The sequence below is a fragment of the Urocitellus parryii genome, chromosome 11 (assembly GCF_045843805.1).
Source record: "Urocitellus parryii isolate mUroPar1 chromosome 11, mUroPar1.hap1, whole genome shotgun sequence".
Taxonomy (NCBI): Eukaryota; Metazoa; Chordata; class Mammalia; order Rodentia; family Sciuridae; genus Urocitellus; species Urocitellus parryii.
In genome coordinates this window covers 102,827,130-102,846,488 of record NC_135541.1, presented here as the reverse complement: position 1 = coordinate 102,846,488, position 19,359 = coordinate 102,827,130, and the positions used below count along the sequence as shown (strand labels likewise).

Genomic DNA, 19,359 nt, shown 5'->3' with positions numbered 1-19,359 from the left:
TGGAGGACTAGAGTAGGAAGGAAAAAAGGTCTGGCAGGGATGGACAGAGGGGACGAAGAAGTAGGGATCTGAGAAGGTTGTCCAGTGAACTGATGAGTTCCTGTGGACAGTGTAGGATAAATAAAGAGAACATAGAGGCATCACAATAGAGCTAGTAAGAAGGACTTCCAGGGCTGGAGTTGTAGCTCAGTGGTAGAGCGTTTGCCTCACATGTGTGAGGCCCTGGGTTCAATCCTCAGCACCATATAAAAATAAATAAATAAAAATAAAGATATTGTGTCCATCTACAACTAAAAAAGTTGACCTCAGGAAGTCAGGAATGAACACAAATTAGGAAAGAGAGCCAGGAAGACCCTCCAGCCTAGGCGGAACCTCTGAAAAAAAAAAAAAAAGAAGCCTGACATTCATCCATCCCAGCTTCAGAAAGTATACTCAGAATCTTAAGAATCAAAACCTCTCCTTATTAGCTTCAATGAAGGTTTGTTGGGAGGGGTGGTGAATGGTTGACCTGACTCACCATTGAATCCAGGGCCAGTCAATCAGGAATGAAAATAAAAAGCTTCAGTGGTACCCACTTGGGGTCCTGAGTGAGGGGCCCAGGGGTCCCATCATGAATCTGATCCTATCTCAGCCACAATCCAAGAAAAAATTACTCATAATGCTGTTAAGACAATAAGGTGGACCAATAAAAATAAATGTGTGTGGAGAGCCATCCATGGGCTATGTGTGGACTACATCAGCAGTGCAGCCTAGTGAGAAGGTGATCTTACCCTGTGGCAGTCCCACAGGGTAAGATCACCCCAATACATGTGAATTTTTACTCAGCTCTGTCTGGCCCCACACAGCACCGGAGATGGGGTGACCTGCTATAGTAGCACAACCTCTTAGGAATGGGTGTGACCTGCCAAGATGCCAATCAACCTGCTGTCTGCAAGACATCAAGAAGCAAGACTCCACCTCTGAAACCTTATCCCTGCCTTTGATGTACCCCCTTAAACAAACCACAAGAGACATTTTTTTAATTGTCCAGCTCCTGTGTGGGCTGGATCTATCAGGGGCTCTGCTTTAAAACTATTTTTCTGACTCTGTGTCTTTTGTTCTTCACTAATTATTTGTGACTTATTTTCTCCATTGGCTTACACCCTCCGGGGTAGAAAGAAGGATCCCTTGGGGAGGAGCTGGCAGCCTCCCCATAAATGTGGAGAAAGGCAATAAGGTGCCTATTTTTTTGTAAAAGGTGCCTTTTTAAAAAAAGATGATAAGGCAGACTTTATTTGGGGCGGGGGTTGGGAGGGGGGTCATGGCAACCAGTATAGGAACCACTGCAACTGAGTCTGGTGGTGAGAAAGGTAGATTGGACCCAACTCCTATTCCAACAAAGATAAGTGGGCATTTATAATGGAGTGGGGTGAAGGTTGGTGGATAGAAAATTACCACGGCGAAACATCAAGGACAAGGGGTTCTGGCTAAATTGACTTGATAAGATTATTGCTGAGGGCAGGCCTGGGTGCTAATAAATCAACAGTGGTCAGATGCCAAGGGTTTTTCTCTATACATTTAGCAGGTTGCTCAAACTGGATTCAACAAGGACCAAAAGGGAAGCCAAGGTTGAGCCTGGCCTACAATTAGGAATGATTATAATGCACTAATAAAAATAATTTCAAAAAGAGAGAGAGACTTCATCAGAAGAAGTAAAAAAGAAGTGTAAGGAATTAGAAGGCTGCAGGTGGCAGTGTGCCTATGTGACTATGTATTAGGTAGGCTGCCCAGGGAAGGCAGACCTGAGGGTGAGCTTTTGTGGAAGTTTTACAAGAAAGGGAGAGCTCTGCAAAGATTCAAGGTGGGAACACTGAATCTGGACAGTCACCAGATATATGCAGAGGCCCTGAGGTTAGAATGGGGAACGGAGTGAGCTTGGAAGAATAGTAGTTCAGAAGAGCCATGCAATTCTGGAGCCAGAAACATGTAAGGCCTTGAAGGAAATGGAAAGTAGTTTGAATATCATTCTAAGTTAATGGAAAACCATCAGACATCTTGAGCTGAGATGCCCATTAGAATTTTAGAAGTACTAAGTTACTATCTGTTACTGTTACCTTTTACTATGTTCTGAAATACTTAAAGACATTTTATCCATCTTTGTCTCTCCAGTGCTTCATGTTGGCTGCTCCACAACCCAGGCTCAATTCTCAGAAAGCCCCTGTGATACAACTCTTGTGTAATTTCCCCTAGAGTCCCACATACTAGGTGCTTAAAAAGTCCTTTTTTAGATTAATGGATAAATCTAAAGCCCCTGGGTTGCTCTTTCCTCTTGTCTTTCTGTCCCCTGCCACTGTGCCTTCTCATATCCAGTAATACACACTATAATGTGGGAAGCCATTCTCGCACGTGATTAGGCACCTCCCTGATTGGGTGTGAGGCGCTCTGGCCAAACTGTGTCGGAGCTATCCCCACCCTCTCCAGGTGGGAGAGCCTGTCCATGTGGGGGTGTGACTGACTACTGACCCTGAGGCCAATCACTGACCCTGACCTTGGAATGCTGCCCCCCTCGACCTTCATTGGATGGAATTTTCCCCTGAATTTCTTGTTCCCCAATAAAAGGCCACTCCCTGGCGTGCTCTCTCCCTCTCTCCTGCTAGCCCTGAGTAAGCCTTGCTGCCCCACCGGGTGGTTCGAGGTGAGAGCCAGAGAGGTGAGAGCCGTCTCAGACCTGGTCATAGAAAAAGGTAATTGAGTCTGTGTGTTTTATTTTGATCTCACTAGTTAACTTCTATGCCACGAACCTCTTTAATGAAACCAGCGTGCTGGTCGCCTGGTGGACTATAAATTAACATTTCTTCCAAACTATGAGATTCTCAGGAGAATGACCAATGTCAAGAGACTTCTTAGATGAAAGCAGTAAACCCCATGCAATCCAATACAAAAATGACCAGATCTAGGTTTTTATTAATATTTTTTGTTTTGGTTGTAGATGGCACAATACCTTTATTTTATTTATTTATTTTTATATAGTACTGAGGATCAAACCCAATGAGTCACATATGCTAGGCAAAGGCTCTACCACTGAGCTACAACTCCAGCCCCAGATCTAGTTTTAATGACCACAGCAGCTTGGTCAAGTTCTAAGACTGAACTACCTATCATAAGCTTTATGAACTGGGGTAAAACATTTTATACCTTTAAACATCCTACACTGTTTCAGTGACATTCAAAATGCTAAGTTTTCTGTTCAGTGATTCCACTTCTAAAAATAGATTCTAGAACATAGAGAAGCTATTAATGTTTGTATTTAATTTGACTTTTTGAGCAGATTGTGAAAATGTCTATAAAATACAGATGGTCCATAAGTTATGATGGTTTGATTTAATATTTAAACTTACAGTGATGCAAAAGCAATATTCATTCAGAAGACACTGTCCTTTGTATATTGAATTTTGATCTTTTCTTGGTCTACCAATATGCACTACAATACTTTCTTGGGATGCTGGGCCATGGACCCAACCACAGCTCCCAGTCAGCCTCACAATCACCAGGGAGAGAAACTGCTACTGTACAGTGTGTTGCTCAGCTATGATGTTAGGTGTATTAAATGCATTTCTGACTTCCCATATTTTCAGCTTTCGATGGACCTATCAGGGCATAACCCCACTGGAAATCAAGTGGCATTAGTAATTGAATGTATAATTGGTTCTCAGCATGTGCTGGGAAGGGGGCGTGCAAGAGTCTGAAAAAGAAATACAACACATCTTAGCAGGCTTTATTTCTGGTTAGTGGAAATGGCCTATTTTCACTTCCTTCTTTTTCCTTTTCTGACTTTTTCAAATTGTCATAATGTGCGACCTTTATTGAGGTATAATTTGCATACAGGAAATTGCACCTCTAAAATACACAACTTGGCTTATCTTGACATGTGCGAACACCCATAGAGTAATCGCCACCATCAAGAGATGAACATTTCCATTAGCCCCAGAAGTGTCCCTGCCCTTCATCACCCTCTCTCCTGCCTGTCACAGTGGCCCTCTCCCCTTCCACTAACCACCAATAAGCTTTCCATCACTACCGTTTATTTGCATTTTTTTTTCAAATTTGCCTTCATACATATATCTATATCACTTCTCTAATTGTAGTGGAAATGAAATCATAGTGATTGAGATGGATTCACTAAGAAGTATATTCCATACCATTTTATAAGTGCAAAACTAAGATAAGCATAGAGTCGTATGGGACCATATTAAGGGAAACCCAACTCAGTGGAAGTGGGAAGAAAAGGAGAGAGGTGAATGAGTTTCACAAAGGACATAAAGACCACTCAGAGAATGAGCAAAAGTATCAATTTTTGAGGGGGAATTCAAACTAGGGTCAGGTACGAGCACACTAGCATTTAGGACAACGTAAGCAAAGGCACAAATCAAAGAGATATTCGGAGTTAAAAATCTATAGAAAGATTAAGTGAGAAGAGATGTTGAAGAAAGTAAGACCTAGTTAAGCAGATACTTGTAAGATATTTCAAATTTGCATAAGTGGAGTCATACAATATATGTTCTTTTTGTCTTTCGTTTCACATAAACAGTTATTTTGAAATCAATCCATCTTGTTCCATGGTACCAATAGTTCATAAATCATAATCTATTGTTTATGCAGTTATTCATTGATGCATATGTGGGTTGTTTCCAGTTTTTTTTGGCTTGTACAAACTCAATATAGAGAGGTAATAAGCCTTTGGGTTATTTTTGTACTGGGACTGAATCCAGAAACACTTTAGCACTGAGCCACATCTCCAGCCTTTTTTTTATTGAATTTGGAGACTGGGTTTTGTTAATTTTCTGAGGCTGGCCTTGAACTTGCAATTCTTGTGCCTCAGCCTCCCAAATCACTGGGATTACAGGCATGTACCACCATGTTGGCAGGTCAAGCCTTTTTTACAAGAATCATCTGAATTTGTATGGAGCTTTCCTAAATAAAGTATAATGTCTCCAAGCTGTGACAAGTTTGAGAATTCTAAATAAGAGAGCTACTTAAATTGGCACCACATTTGAATCCCAGAGAGTCCTCATTTTACCCTGGCTAAAACTCCTTGAACTGTACTCCATTTGAAATCTTGTGGTACTGTGGTTTGAATATGTTTTGCTTTGAATATAGTTTGTCCCCTTTGAAATCCATGTTGGAGTTTAATTCCCATCGTGAGGAATGAAAAGGGTGGAAACTTAATCTGACTGTGGTGCTTAGAGGTAGGGCCTTTGGGAAGAAATTAGGATTAGATAAAGTCATCAGGATGATTGAATATTGGTGACTTTATAAGAAGAGAGAGAGAGATCAGGATATGCACTCATGCTCTGTCTTTTGCCATGTGATGCCCTGAACCACCTCAGGACCCTGCCACCAAGAAGCGCATCACCACAAGCAGTCACTTTACCTTGGACCAGAACCAAGAGTCAAAACAAACCTCTTTCCTTAAAACTCACCCGGTGGTATTTTATTTTTAGCAACAGAAAACAGAGTAATCCAATAGGACAAAGAATCCCAAATGGGAAGGAGCCAGGCACAGCTGGAGAGCTCACTTTCTTGATTTGTGAGGAAACTTTCAGAAAAGCACAACCCAGTACAGTGGAAGTTGCAGAAGTGTCTTCAAGCATTTCTCTCTCTTTTTCCCCCTTCTTTCCTTATCTATAAAATGAGGATAATCCCACCCGTCTTTTGACGTTACAGATACATGAGAGAATTTATATGAGGTATTGTGTTAAATGAGGAGCATATTATTGTTCCCAAGAAGGGAATCCTAAGGCATGAAACTCTGCCTCTGCCACCAGTAGTCATTGCTCAAGAGACTGAAGGAAGTGAAATTTCCTCTCTGAGCCACTGTAGCATTGCAACAGCTGCAACACAGTGGTTGTTCCAGTTTGGGCTCTGCAGAAGGAAACTGGCATGAGTCAGGGGTACTGAGTGATAATGTTTCGTAGCCATTTATGTCTAAGTGAATGCGGGAAGGCAGAGTGAGCCTATATCTGGCAATTTGCATCTTAGCCCTGGCCAAGACATTGATAGTATGCTCAATTAAAGTCATGACCCATGGAGCAAGATGGATCTATATCGTCTTGTATTCTAATTGTGGTGTCATGAAGAGTTCTTTCCATTAGTAGCTAGTGGAAAGATCAATATTATTTTAGTTAGCTAATTAATAGGACAATAACAATTAATGCTATCTTTCAGTCTGTATTGCAGTCAGTTTAACTCAGTCCCAGATCAAATTAATTTATAGCCTCCCAACTTTCTTACATATAATATGAAGTAGTCAAAAAAAAAAAAAAAAAAGGACCCACAAGTACATCCAATGGCTCATTTAGCCTCTTGCTGACATGTCTAAAAGGCATTTCAAACTTAGCATGTTACTAACTCTGGTTTTTCTCTTGCCCCAAACTTGCTCTTTAGCTCTTCCATGTTTCAATAAATGGTATTACCAAGCACCTATTTTTCTCAAGCCAAAGCATAGGATATATCCTTAATTTCTTTCTTCATCCTTCATATCTAATCCACCAAGACTCTCACAGAAATGCCCCAGAGCTGACCTCTTCATGACCATTACCACTCTAGTCTTTACCACTTCCTCCCCTGCTGCCCTATAATGGATCTCCCAGCAGCCTGAGTTAGCTTTGAAACCAGGTGTCAACTTAAGTCACCACAATAATGTGAAATACATATTTAGTCTTTGTCCTGTTTCCTGGCAGAAAACTCCTAAAATCTTAGAATCTTTAAAGCATTAGTGCCTTTTTATAAACAAATGAATTGACTGTTGGCTGGCAGCCCCTACGTAGCTTCAGGATTGGGACAAGTCACCAAGTCCTATGAGGCAGAGAGGGGTGAGATTTTCAGTTCCACTCACTAACCTCCAGGTAGGGGACAGGATTAAAGGTAGAGATGATCTCTAACAGTATGATTTAATTAATCATGTTTATGTAACGAAGCCTCCATAAAAGCCCAAAGGACAGAGTTCATGAGTTTTTGGAGAGCTGGACACGTGGAGATTCCTGGAGGACAGAATGTCTGGAGAGGGCATGGTTACTCTAGAAAATTGGTCAAACTCAAAGAAGGGGAACACTACTGGTTGGCCAGAAGCACAGGTGAAATAACTTAGGCCTTTTGCATGGCATTGGAAGTAGGAGGCAATCTCATGGGACGGAGCCCTCAACCTGTGGGATCTAATGCTATCTCCCGGAAGATAGCATCAGAATTGAATTGAACGAGTGGACACTCAGCTAGAGTCTCTGTATTGCAGCATTGCTTACTGAAGTGGGTGGGCTCATACACATCTGGTGTCAGAGCATGTTGTAAGAGAACAGTAGGAGAAACCGAGTCTGTTTTTTTTTTTTTTTCTTTCTATCCAGGCTCTTGATCCCAACCCACCACAGTTGCCCACCTCACTTAGTTCTAAATGGGCCCAACAGGTTCTGCCTGAATCTTTGGCTTCATCTCCTACCACTGTCCTTTAGCTCACTGACCTCTGACCTCTGTTGTGTTGAAGTGTGACACAGTTGTAACAGGCTCTAGAGCCAAGATGACCCTTCAGAGTTGCCCATGCTGGAGGTGGGGCCAGGTCTTCACACTTCTATATGGCCTAGTCCTTGGGTGGCAGGTTGTCCCTGGGGAAGGAGCCTATCTTTGGGCAAGGTAGCTCCTTTCCCAGAGGTAGTAATTGGAGAAGGATGTAGCTGCCAAGTACTAGCAGCAGTGAGTGGGAGAACATGCAGGTCCTGGAGGGGAACCGGCTACACACCGAGTATCCAGCATACACTGTGTATTAACTTCTGTTTTGATGTAACAAATTACCCTGGAGGCTTAAAACAACAACAGTTATCATCTTAACTTCTGTAGGTCAAGAATTTGGGATTGACTTGCTGGGTACCTCAAGCTCAAGATTGTTAAAGAGAAAAATCATGCCAACAGGTTTTTTGTTTTGTTTTGTATTTTGGTATTGGGGATTGATCCCAGGGCTGCTTTACCATTGAGCCACATCTATGGGTCTATGGGTCAGAGGAGCCCAAGTTTATCAAGCTGTTGACCAGGGCAGTGGTTTCATTTGAAGGCCTGACCTGGGGAAAGGAAGTTGATGGGACAGATTCAAATAATATTTTAAAGGTAAAATAGTAGGGGTTGCAGCATCTTCATTTTCACATATTTAGTGATATTTTCATATAATTCATTTAGATTTGAGAGAAAAATTAAAAAGGTTATGAGCTTGTTTACTAGTCATTAGCAAACCCACAGCACAGGTGGGAAAAATCTACAAGTACAGGTTTATTCCCCATTGTATCTGAAAAAGACAAATCCCTCTTTACCACATCTTTCCATTAGATGAAGATAAAGCAGGCTTTCAAAAGAATGACACAGACCTATCCTTTCTGTTGACAAATTGGAATGATAGCATGCAGTAAGCACTACTGGCCTTTGAAAGGTCTCCTAGAGCGTGGCACCCAGCCCAGCTCATTACCCCCTCCCCTGAGCAGGAAACACCTCTAGATGACCCTTCAACAATCATTTACTCAGATCGAAAAACAAAGGCAAGAGAGTCATCAAAAAGAATGAGCCCTTCATTTGGTCCTCTGCCCCCCATGCACTAAAGTAGTGGAATTGGTAATGAATATGTGAGAAGTTTTGTAATTAAAAAAATAATCGATTGTAGAGTTTCAGGGCCCAGATGCTCTTGGAGGAGTCTTTGGGGCCCCAAGTGTGGTATATTTGATCTAGTTTGGCCTTGGCTTGGAGAAGCAGAACTTGGTGCAGTGGAAGAGGGCAGGTTCCCCAAGGTTGTCTGGGTTTGCATTCAGAAAAGGCATAGCAGTTGCTGTTTAGGGACTTTGCCCACAGCCAAGTTTCTTCTGCTTAGAAAATCTTTGCTGGGAAATGAGAACCAAGGGGCAAGTACCACCCTTTGGGACCCTCAAGAATGACTCAGGAGAAAGGCCATGGGAGCCAGAAAGATGGGGGCTAAATCCTAGCTCAATTATACTGACTATCCTGGAAAGATACTGACTCCCTCAGTCCTTGTTTCCTCATGGTCCTGAGTGTGTTTCAGTAGGTCTGGGATAGGCTCCAGGAATTTTATTTTTTTGTGGTGCTGAGGATCAAACCCAGGGTCTTACACATGTTAGGCAAGTGCCCTCCTACTGAGCTACACCTCAGCCCTTTTACTTATCTTTTATTTTTAACAAGCTCCACATGTGTGTGACTCATGCATTGCCTTCTTTGGGCATCACTAGAACCCTGGTTTTGTGCTGTTTCCTAGAGGCCATATTGCCTAGTGTCAAGCATGGATCACTGAACCAGTCTTAGGGTAATTCCAGTTCTTTCAACTTACTGGTTAGATAGCCTTGGGCAAGCTACTTCTTACTGCCTCAAATTCCCCATCTGTAAAATGGGGGTAATAATAGTACCTATCTCGTAGGTTAGTGTGAGCATCAGGTCTGTTAATTGTGTTAAGTATTAAGCATGGGGCCAGATATACAGCAAACACTCAATATGTGTTACTATTGTGTTGTGTTACTCACAACTTCAAAATTCAAAAAATTTGTAAAAATCAAGTTTTTCCTCCATACGAGTGACACAAGTTAATTTGACAACAAATCCTGATTTGAACTGATGGGAAACTATCAATAGTTTTTATTGTCTCTTATCCTGTAAATATTCATAAATGCAAAACCATCAACATGTTTAATCATGTAAAGAATGCTGCTCCACCCCATAGATAATAGAAAGTTTTCTTTATATTAAGATATTTTCTAACACCTGAAAATTCTCAACACTGAGGTTTCAGGTAACGGGTTGTGGTATTTCACTGTATAATCATCACCACCACATTAATGAGTGTTCCATGCATCCAGATCTTGTATTAAAGGGTTTAGTAATAGATCATGAGAAAACTTGCCCTCTAGTGGTTGCAGTGGGGAACCACACCACAAGACATCAGGTCAGGGGAGAAATGTCTGGATAAGAGGTACCTCACAATTCAGAACAATTCTTTTTAAAGGGCACTTAAAAAGGTGCACTAGGGATGCAGAGATATTACTTCAGTTAAAAAAATTAACATTAAATTTATAAAAGAAGTAAAAACATTGCTTAGGCTTTTAAAAGTTCTGCTTATATAGATCTTATTGTATTTATATTCCTAGCAAATATTAATCACTTTAAAAGGGACTGTGAATAGGCTATTTATGAACTTGAAGTTTTTAAAACTTTTTCAAATGCATTTATACACTTAATATGTTCAATTTTCCTTTTAGAGCACTTAAATAGCAAACAAAACACAAGCAAGACTATTTTTATTTATTTTAAATATTTTTTTAGTTGCAGTTGGACACAATGCCTTTATTTTATTTATTGTCATGCAGTGCTGAGGATCGAATCCAGTGCCTTGAATGTGCTAGGTGAGTGCTCTACTGCTGAGCCACAACCCCAGCCCCAAGACTATTTTAAAAATTTCCTATTCTTTATATAAATTTCTAATCCTGTATGTAAAAAGAAAAAGATGTGTTGGAAGGCATTTAATTTGCATTCCATTCCAAACTATTAACTGCAATGTAAATTGCAAGTTTAAATTAATTACTGTCTACACATTCTAAGTTGAAATAAAAATTTACCTTCCTGAGTAATTTTTATGTTGTTCTCTGTGATCCTTTAATCTCAGAGTGAATCTTGGCCGGGTTACAGGTAGATTTAGCATCTACTATTCAGATCAGAATATTTTTAACTTAATATTATGTTAGTCAGCTTTCTGCTGCTGTGACAAAATGCCTGAGATAAACAACTTAAAAGGAGGAAAGATTTATTTCGGCTCATGGTTTAAAAGTTTGCTTGCCTTTATTGTCTCTGGGCCTATGGCAAGGAAATATGGTGGCAGGAGTATGTGGCAGAAAAGGCAGCTTACTTTATAGTGTCCAGGAAGCCTCGAAGGGAAGGGGCACACCCATAATGATCTAACTTCTTCCAACTTGGCCCCATCTCCTAATTTCCACCACCTCCCAATAGCACATCAGCCAAAGACCAAGGACCAAGGACCAAAGACCAAGGACCAATACATGAGCTTTTGGGACATTTAAGATTCCAAAATATAACAAATAACCATTCCTTCTAATGCTTTCATTCTGTCAGTTTCTACTCTGATCTAGAAACTCCTTCTTCCTGCCTAATGGAATGCAAATTAAATGCCTTCCAATGCATCTTTTCCTTTCTAACACAACCTTTGTGCCTGGGATCAGCAAACCTTTTCTGTTAAAGGCCAGATAGTAAATACTTCAGGTTTTGTGGGGCATTTGGTTGCAACTATTCAATTCCATTGTGGCATAAAATTAGCCAGACATTACATAAATGAATGAGTGTGGCTGTGTATAAAACCTCCATTTTTAGGGGCTGGGGATGTGGCTCAAGCAGTAGTGTGCTTGCCTGGCATGCGTGTGGCCAGGGTTCGATCCTCAGCACCACATACAAACAAAGATGTTGTGTCTGCCGAAAATAAACATTAAAAAATTCTCTTAAAAAAAAAAAACCAACCTCCATTTATGGGCAAAAAAATTGGAAATTCATGTAGTTTTCATGTGTCACAAACTATCAGTCATGATTTTTCCTAATCATTAAAAATTTGTAAAAGAACATTCTTAGTCTGTGAGCCACACAGAAACAGGTAGTGGGCCACATTCGGCTCCTGAGAGGGCTATAGTTGCAGATTCCTGCTCCTACCCTGAGTTTCATAACCCATTAGCAGGGAGTACTGGTCTTATTTTACATTCTTTTAAAACTGTATGAATTTCTCTCTGAGTTTCCTTAATTCCTAAGTTATTTGGCAGGTAAAGGTTTATTTAGTACCCACTGCCAGGAGCACTCAGGAAGGGATACACCATGTTGCACCACCCCCTCCTCAAAGCTTTGAGGGACAAACTTCCATCTCAATGTATCTGGAAGGTGGAACATGCAGTCAACGATCATTCTGGGGCCTTAAGATTTAATGTTTACTTTGTTGGGTTTCATCTGTAACTCCCTGTTTCTTCCCGATTTTCCCTTTACAGAACAAAAATGTCTATCCTATACCTGTTGATCATTGTGTTTTGGAAATCCATTAACTTGTTTAATTTCAGATTTACAGTTGGACAGCAATTGATCTCAGGATGAATCTAACCTTGAGCATGATCCATGTCTGATTTAAATGAGATCCTGGGCTTTAGACTTCTGAGTTGGTGCTGTGAGGTAAGACTACAGGAGCTGGGATGTAACAATTTTTTTTTTCATATATAAGGACATACATATTGGGAGCTCGGGTAGAATGCTATGGCCTCAATGTATTCCCCTAAATTCATCAATTGAAACTTAATCACCAATTATAGTACTAAGAGGTGGAGACTTTAAGTGATTAAATTCGAAGAAAAGAGCCTTCACCAATGGGATGAACTTCTGTCTTTATAATAGAATTAGAGGGAACTCACTAGGCTCTGTTTGGCCTTCTACTCTATGAAGATGTAAAAAGAGGTGCTATCTTAGAAGCAGAGAGCAGACTGCTCCAGACACCAAATCTACTGTTGTCTTAACTTTGGACTTCCATCTCCAGAGCAGTGCAAAAATGAAATTTTGGTTACTTTATAGAATACCGAGTTTGATTTTTTTTAAGTGGCAGCAAGAACAAACTAAGACACATACTTTGTTGTATCAAGAGGCACCAATGCAACTTCAGAGATTGAAATAGGTTTGGGAGGAGGTTGAAGCTTATACTTTGGGGGCATCCTTTATAGAAAAAGATTAAGGTATAAGGTCTCAGAAGGTGACTATGCAAATGAGGATCTCTGAAGTTTACATAGCAATTTGTTTCTTTAAAGAGAAAAAGTGCCTAGGCCTGATGCTTGGGATAGAGCAGGCATATAAAACTAAGGTATTAGTAAGTTTCCCATTACTATAATAAAATACCTGAGATGATTAACTTACACAGAGAAAAGGTTTATTTTGGCTCAGTTTTGGAGGAGGTTTCAGTCCATGATCAATTGGCCTGCTTTGGGCCTTTGGTCAGGCAATAAGCACATCACGATGGGAATGCATGGTATAGCAAAACTGCTCATCTCATCAGCCAGGGAGCAAAAAGGAGAAAGGAGCCAAGGTTCCATAATCTCCTTCTCGGGCACACCTCCAGTGACCCACCTACTACGCCCCAAAGTCTGTACCACACCTCCCAATATTGTCACCCTAGGGAACTAACTTTTAATATATGGACCTTTAGGGGACATTCACCATCTAAACTATAGCAGGACCTGGGCCACCTCCCTCCATCAGAGCCAACCCAATGGATACACTGTTGGCCAGGTTATGACCCCTAATGGATATGGTGTTCTGATTGGCTGGTTACGAGCCCTAGGAACAAGGGCTTCAACTGTTAGCATCTACAGAGAAGAAAAGCATGGTCACACTGGCAAGGAGTAGGAAGGGACTGGGTGGGGGAGAAATGGAAAAGGAAGAGGAAAAAATTTTGGCAAGATAATTGTCTCCTGCTAGATATATCTTAAGATATAATAGAGTGGGCACGGTGGTGAATGACTATAATCCCAGCGGCTTGGGAGGCTGAGGCAAGAGGATTGCAAATTCAAAGCCAGCCTCAGCAAAAGCGAGGCGCTAAGCAATTCAGCAAGACCTTGTCTCTAAACAAAATACAAAATAGGGCTGGGGACGTGGCTCAGTGGTCAGGTGCCTCTGAGTTCAATCCAGTACAAAAAAATGAGTTGTTGTTCCATTCTAGAAAACCGTTTTGCTGTTTAACCAAGAATAACACAGACTACTAATAATCATTTTAATTGACTTTAATGATTATTGCTCATCTGCAAGGATTAATATTGCATTCATTAAAAATCATTCAATACAAAATGAACTTTTTCCTCCCAAGTTGCTCTCCACACGCTCCCTCTGATGCCAGACATTTTCCACAGTGTCCTTTGTTACATGGCTTGACAGAGACGGAGCCCTTACCTATTATTCCTATGGACACATAATAGCTATAGGATCAGAGGGCCGACCAGAGGGCAGCAGGACCTGAGCCGCCTCCCTCCAGCAGAGCTGACCCAATGGATACACTGTTGGCCAGGTTATGTCCCCTAATGGATATGGTGTTCTGATTGGCTGGTTACGAGCCCTAGGAAAAAGGGCTTCAACTGTTAGCATCTACAGAGAAGAAAAGCATGGTCACACTGGCAAGGAGTAGGAAGGGACTGGGTGGGGGAGAAATGGGAAAAGAAGGGGGAAAAATTTTGGCAAGATAATTGTCTCCTGCTAGGAAGCTGCAGGGTAAAAACTTTCTTATATTCCTGTTTTTAATGTCTATTTCTCTGATCACTGGAAACAGAGAAGTGAAATTTCTAGTATCTAGCACTAATGTATGATCCAACTTTAAAGGATCACAAGCTAGAACAAGTTAAGGATTTAAAATCCTGGATAATTATATGCTTAAAGCCTATGAGCATAAAGCCCATTTAACCATGCAGAAATGCTGGTAAGCAGGGTGCATGGCATGGGAATACATCTCTCTTGATCTTTGAGGGAGCCTCTCTGGGATTCTTTCAGAGTATGAGTCAGGATGTACTGATCACAATCTGCCCTTTAAGATCTTAGCTCATAAACTTTTTGTGGCATGGTGTCAAACAGAAATGGTACCACTTCTGTGAAACTAACATTATACAGGGCTTATAGTTTCAGACAAATTATATAGAGTAAGATTTCTTTTACCTTGGCCCAATTTATCATTCTTCCATCCATCCATACCTACTCCCTTTAACTATTTTAGGTTGCAGAAGCACAGCTAACCAGAAATTTGCTCTTAAAGGATAAACCCTAAGGATAGAGCTCAGTGCTTTATACAGAGTAATGGCTCAAGAAATTGGCCTTCAGCATAAGCTGTATGGGGCAGAGCTGAGAAAATCTGCTTATGGCTCCAGTTCACTGATGCTATAAACTAGGGACTAGAAACAGAGGGACTCATCAGAGTTTGAGATTAGCTTTTTTCTAGACTCAACTCTGCACTCTTAGCTCCAAAGGTTCAAAAGAAGTTAGTTAAAAACTAACCACCCAAGTAGTTCCTCAGTGTCAATACTAAAAACTGTGTTATTAAAAAAAGAAAGAAAGAAAGAAAGAAATGCTAGAGGACAAAATTCAATTTGGTAGAATGCAGTTTAAGAACTAGAAAAATGAGAGAGGCTGGTGGGAATGGAGGAAGGGCTGTACTATAAATTCAAGGGGGCCTACTAGATCTTAATAAGCAACACTCACTAGCACACATCTTTGAACCAGACATCCCACCTTTACACAGGAAACAGGGCTTGGAATTTCTAAGGGAAATTAACATGCACCACCTACATCTAACCTACCTGGCTGGTAGGTACCATCCCTGCTCCTCTGAGGAAGTGAAAGAGCACTGATTTCAGCAGCCAAGAAATGGGCTCTTTTAAGGCAATTTAGACATTGCAGATATTATCCACATAAAAGGTACCTTAGCAATTCCTATTAATAAAGTACCCAATTAAGACTAAAGTCCCCAGAAACGGTAAAGAAAGAATCACCTTTCTGGGTGGGGAGAGCAAAATCCTTCTTTAGTGACTAGGGTGAGGAACCTTGAACCTCAGTTTCATCTAAAGAGCCATGAAGAAAGCAAGTCCTTGTATGTTCTGCAGAACTTGGATAATGACATGAGAAAACAAGAATGAAATTATAGAAAAAAAAATCGAGAGGAAAGAAATAAAAGAAAATAAAAGTTATTTTAAAAAATATTTCTTTTAGAATTGTGTGGTTCATGTGGACTGGTCATCGGTAATATGGTCCATTAGTATCTGTAAAGAAAGAGATTGACTGGTTAATATTCATGTCTTCCATATATCAAGTTCTAGTCAAAATTACAAATCAAAGTGGACTCCAAAAGAGTCTTGTGTCATTAACATTCATTTAAGAAAATATCCATAAAGGCCTCAAATCTTAGAGTTTCTTTCTTCCACTGGTACTAGGGATTGAAATCAGGGTCTCCTTGCATTTTACCATTGAACTACATGCCTACTCCTTTTTAAATTTTATTTTGAGACAGGGTCTCGCTAAGTAGACCAGGCTGGCCTTCAACTTGCGATCCTCCTGCCTCAGCTTCTTGAGTTGCTGGGATAGCAGGCCATGTGCCACCATGCCTGGCTCCATATGAGAGTTTCAAGAAGAATATGAAATGGAACAACTTTTCCCAAGTCTCTCCCTGAGCAGGGTGGGTATCTCCACAGACAATACCCAGGCCATCATCTGCCCCTGTTTTTCCACATACTTTCTCTGCTAACCCTGTTTATTTTACACACCACTCCACCCCCTAGTTCTGGGCTTGGAACCAAAATCCCCAAGGCCTCAGGCATGCTAGACAAGTATTCTACCACTGAGCTACATTCCCCAGCCCCAACTTTGTTAATTTGGAGCAGGGCTCTTATACTTTTCAAAATCAGGTATGGTACCTCATCTTTACTAGAGAAAGCTGGCTGGGCTGGTTGGTTTAATATCAGGGAGAAGAGCTTTTCATTGCTTTCCCCTGAGTTACCTGTAATAATTAGGTTTGAATGGCCCATTTTTGTTGAGTCCCAGATATTTTGCTTGGTCATCTGTCAGTTCTGTCAGGTGGGCATCAAATGACGGCAGGTGCAAGCTGGCAACGTACTCATCTAGGAAGAGCAAAGTGGCAGGGGGCAGTTTTCTTGTCAAATATGTCTCTCAGGGCATACCCCTTCTCTGCTTTCATTTGAAGCTTTTTGAGGAAGAGGACAGCACCAGAGTAACTTTGAAAGAATCTTGAAACATTTGCTTCATTGTGGCAGGGTACTTCTCGGTCTCTCCAAAATGCATTTAGAAAACCACTTACTAGGACAAAATGGGTCAACCTCTATCTTTCTATCCTTCTCTGGTAAAAGATTTGGCTTCATCTCAGCAGCCACACATTCCATACTACTCCCACCTTCCTGGATCAAGTTCTAGTCAAAATTACAAATCAAAGTAGACTCCAAAAGAATCTTGTGTCATTAACATTCATTTAGGAAAAGATCCATAAAGGCCTCAAATCTTAGGATCATGGATTTCTAAGATAATTTACTACGTTTCCATGGAAAAGCTTCTCTGACTTTTATGAACCTGAATTTTTGAAAAACCAATCTGAGATAAGCTATTGGAGGGGACCAGAGCAAGAAATTTTTTAGCTTTAAGCCATGTATTTGGGGCTAGCCATTAAGTGATGGGAGGTGGGCTCCACTGTGCAGAAAGCCAAAGGATTTGAGATGTATTATGTCACATGAACTAAGCACAGGTTGTCCTCTGGAATGACAGGAGGTTGGATAGAAGGCGATTTTCAAACCAAGACAGAAAATGGACCCTAAAACCTGTTTCTGTTTCTCTCATTTTGGTTCTAGGTTATACTCAGTTGCACTGGGACATTTACTGAACTCATAAGGCTACTTGAGAACAAGAGCATTGACCTTAAACTGATGTGCTAACTGCTGATATACTCATTAGCTGGAGCTCTTACTACAATTCTGCAATTCTACAAATCTATAATCACTATTATTCTCACTTTACTGGTCAAGAAATGGAGGCTCATGGGGATTAGAACCTGTCCTGATGTCAAACAACCAGTAAGCACTAGAGAGGAATCAGAACTTTTGACTCTAAATCTAGTGCTCTTCATGATAGTCATTTTACCAAACCATGAAGCTATCTAGGGGTCGGTATCGGTTTCACTGTTTTTCACTCACCCATTTTCTTAGGAAGCAAGTATACATCCTGTTTGTATCGTCCCTCAGGTGCATTATAGAGTTCTATCAGCGCCAAAGCCTAAGATGGGAAAAGAGGACCAGAAAACAAAAACACTTTAGAACGGGATCTAAAAATAAAACTATGATTAACAGAACCTTAGAATCACCATAATGATCTGTCATCATGATAGCACTTAGGACTCTGCCTGGAATAAAGGCCCATACACATCATAAGAGGATTTGTTGGTGTTTTCATTTAGTACTTGACAAAAGAACACACTAAATACAACTAAGCTGGAATACTATTCTCAACTGACCAGACGATACAGAGACACAAACTGACTAATGACTCTTTTAATTTTTTTTAAATACCTGTATTTTATTTACTTTTATGTGGTGGTGAGGATCAAACCCAGTGCCTCACACATGCTAGGCAAGTGTTCTACCACCGAACTACACCCCCAACCCCTAATGACTCTTTTCTATACTTGAGAAAGTTGAAGTCTCCACAATGTATGACGTGGGGGGTGGGGGGAGAACAGGGCAGAGCACAGCAAACTTCCCCTGATTCCATAAGTCTCAGTGCAGGAAAAGTGGGCATTTTCCACATACCTGTGTGGTGGCTGTGATGGACAGAACAAAGGTGGGAACTGTGGAGCAGCTCAGATTGAGCAGACGACCCTGGAGAGGTAAGAGAGTCCTGGGATGAGCTATTGCCCCTTTCAGATCTCCTTGCTATACAAGTTAAGCAAATGTAGGAAAGGACTTTATACCCCTCCCAACTCAGCTGGTAGAAGAATAATTACAGTTCCAGATCAGGACTCTGGGTTTTATCCTATTTTCTGCAAATCCACCTGAGTGTGAAAGGTTGAAAATTAGCTATGGTCAAGAAATTGTTACTTAGGCTAAATTAGATGTACCTGGAGTGCCTCTATTTTGATGGACTAGACCATTTGAGAAACAAACAAAGACAGAATTCAGGGAAACACAGGTCAAACATTTTTTCCCTACCTCCTTCATCCTATAGATCTAAAAGGACTACTCGTCTATCAGTCTTCTGTATGTACCTCTGCCAGGAGAACGACTCGTTTGCCATCTGGCCAGATGACATGGTCCACCTGAGAACGTACTCGCTCCCATGTCAGTTCCGGAGTTCGGAGGCTGGTCTGAAAGGAAGAAGGCACAGCTGATTGTGGCTGCAACAGAAAACAGAAGAAAGCCCCAGCAACAACTGAGAGAAGCCTCACCACGTCGATTTCTGTGTTGGAGTGGCCCATGTTGCAAACAATGCAACTATTTTTCATTCGGTCCAAGTGTTCCCGTGTCACTACATTCTTATTTCCTGAAAGCAAAGATGGGTGGCTGAGAGAAGAGATGTTAGGCCACAAAGGCACTGACTGGTTTTCAGTCAGAACAAGGGAGACAGAGGAGGTTTGCTGGCATTAAAGTGCTTGTATGTGTTATGAGGAAAGTGTACAGCAGCTCCTTCAACATAATAATTTGGTTAAAATCAAGTGGTATGGAAAGGTATCAGGGGAAAAAGGCTCCTTCCTCTGGAAAACACAAATTACTGTTCTGATAACTTCCTCTA

At 41.0% G+C, this 19,359-nt stretch overlaps 1 protein-coding gene across 2 annotated transcripts in view; it reads right to left on the bottom strand.

Moving 5' to 3' along the window:
- Positions 1–13,801: 13,801 nt before the first annotated feature.
- Ahcyl1 (adenosylhomocysteinase like 1) overlaps positions 13,802–19,359 on the bottom strand; it is a 38,518-nt gene continuing 32,960 nt past the window's right edge. The window contains exons 12-17 of one of the 2 annotated variants that reach the window (XM_026402778.2): positions 19,016–19,110; positions 18,836–18,934; positions 18,381–18,449; positions 17,769–17,847; positions 16,568–16,688; positions 13,802–15,833 (exon numbers count right to left, since the gene is read on the bottom strand). In XM_026402778.2, the coding sequence (XP_026258563.1) occupies positions 15,827–15,833; positions 16,568–16,688; positions 17,769–17,847; positions 18,381–18,449; positions 18,836–18,934; positions 19,016–19,110 (470 nt within the window). In that variant the 3' untranslated portion in view covers positions 13,802–15,826. Of the gene's footprint in view, positions 15,834–16,563; positions 16,689–17,768; positions 17,848–18,380; positions 18,450–18,835; positions 18,935–19,015; positions 19,111–19,359 lie in introns of those variants that run through there. The other variant, XM_077791191.1, reaches the window with a different exon arrangement.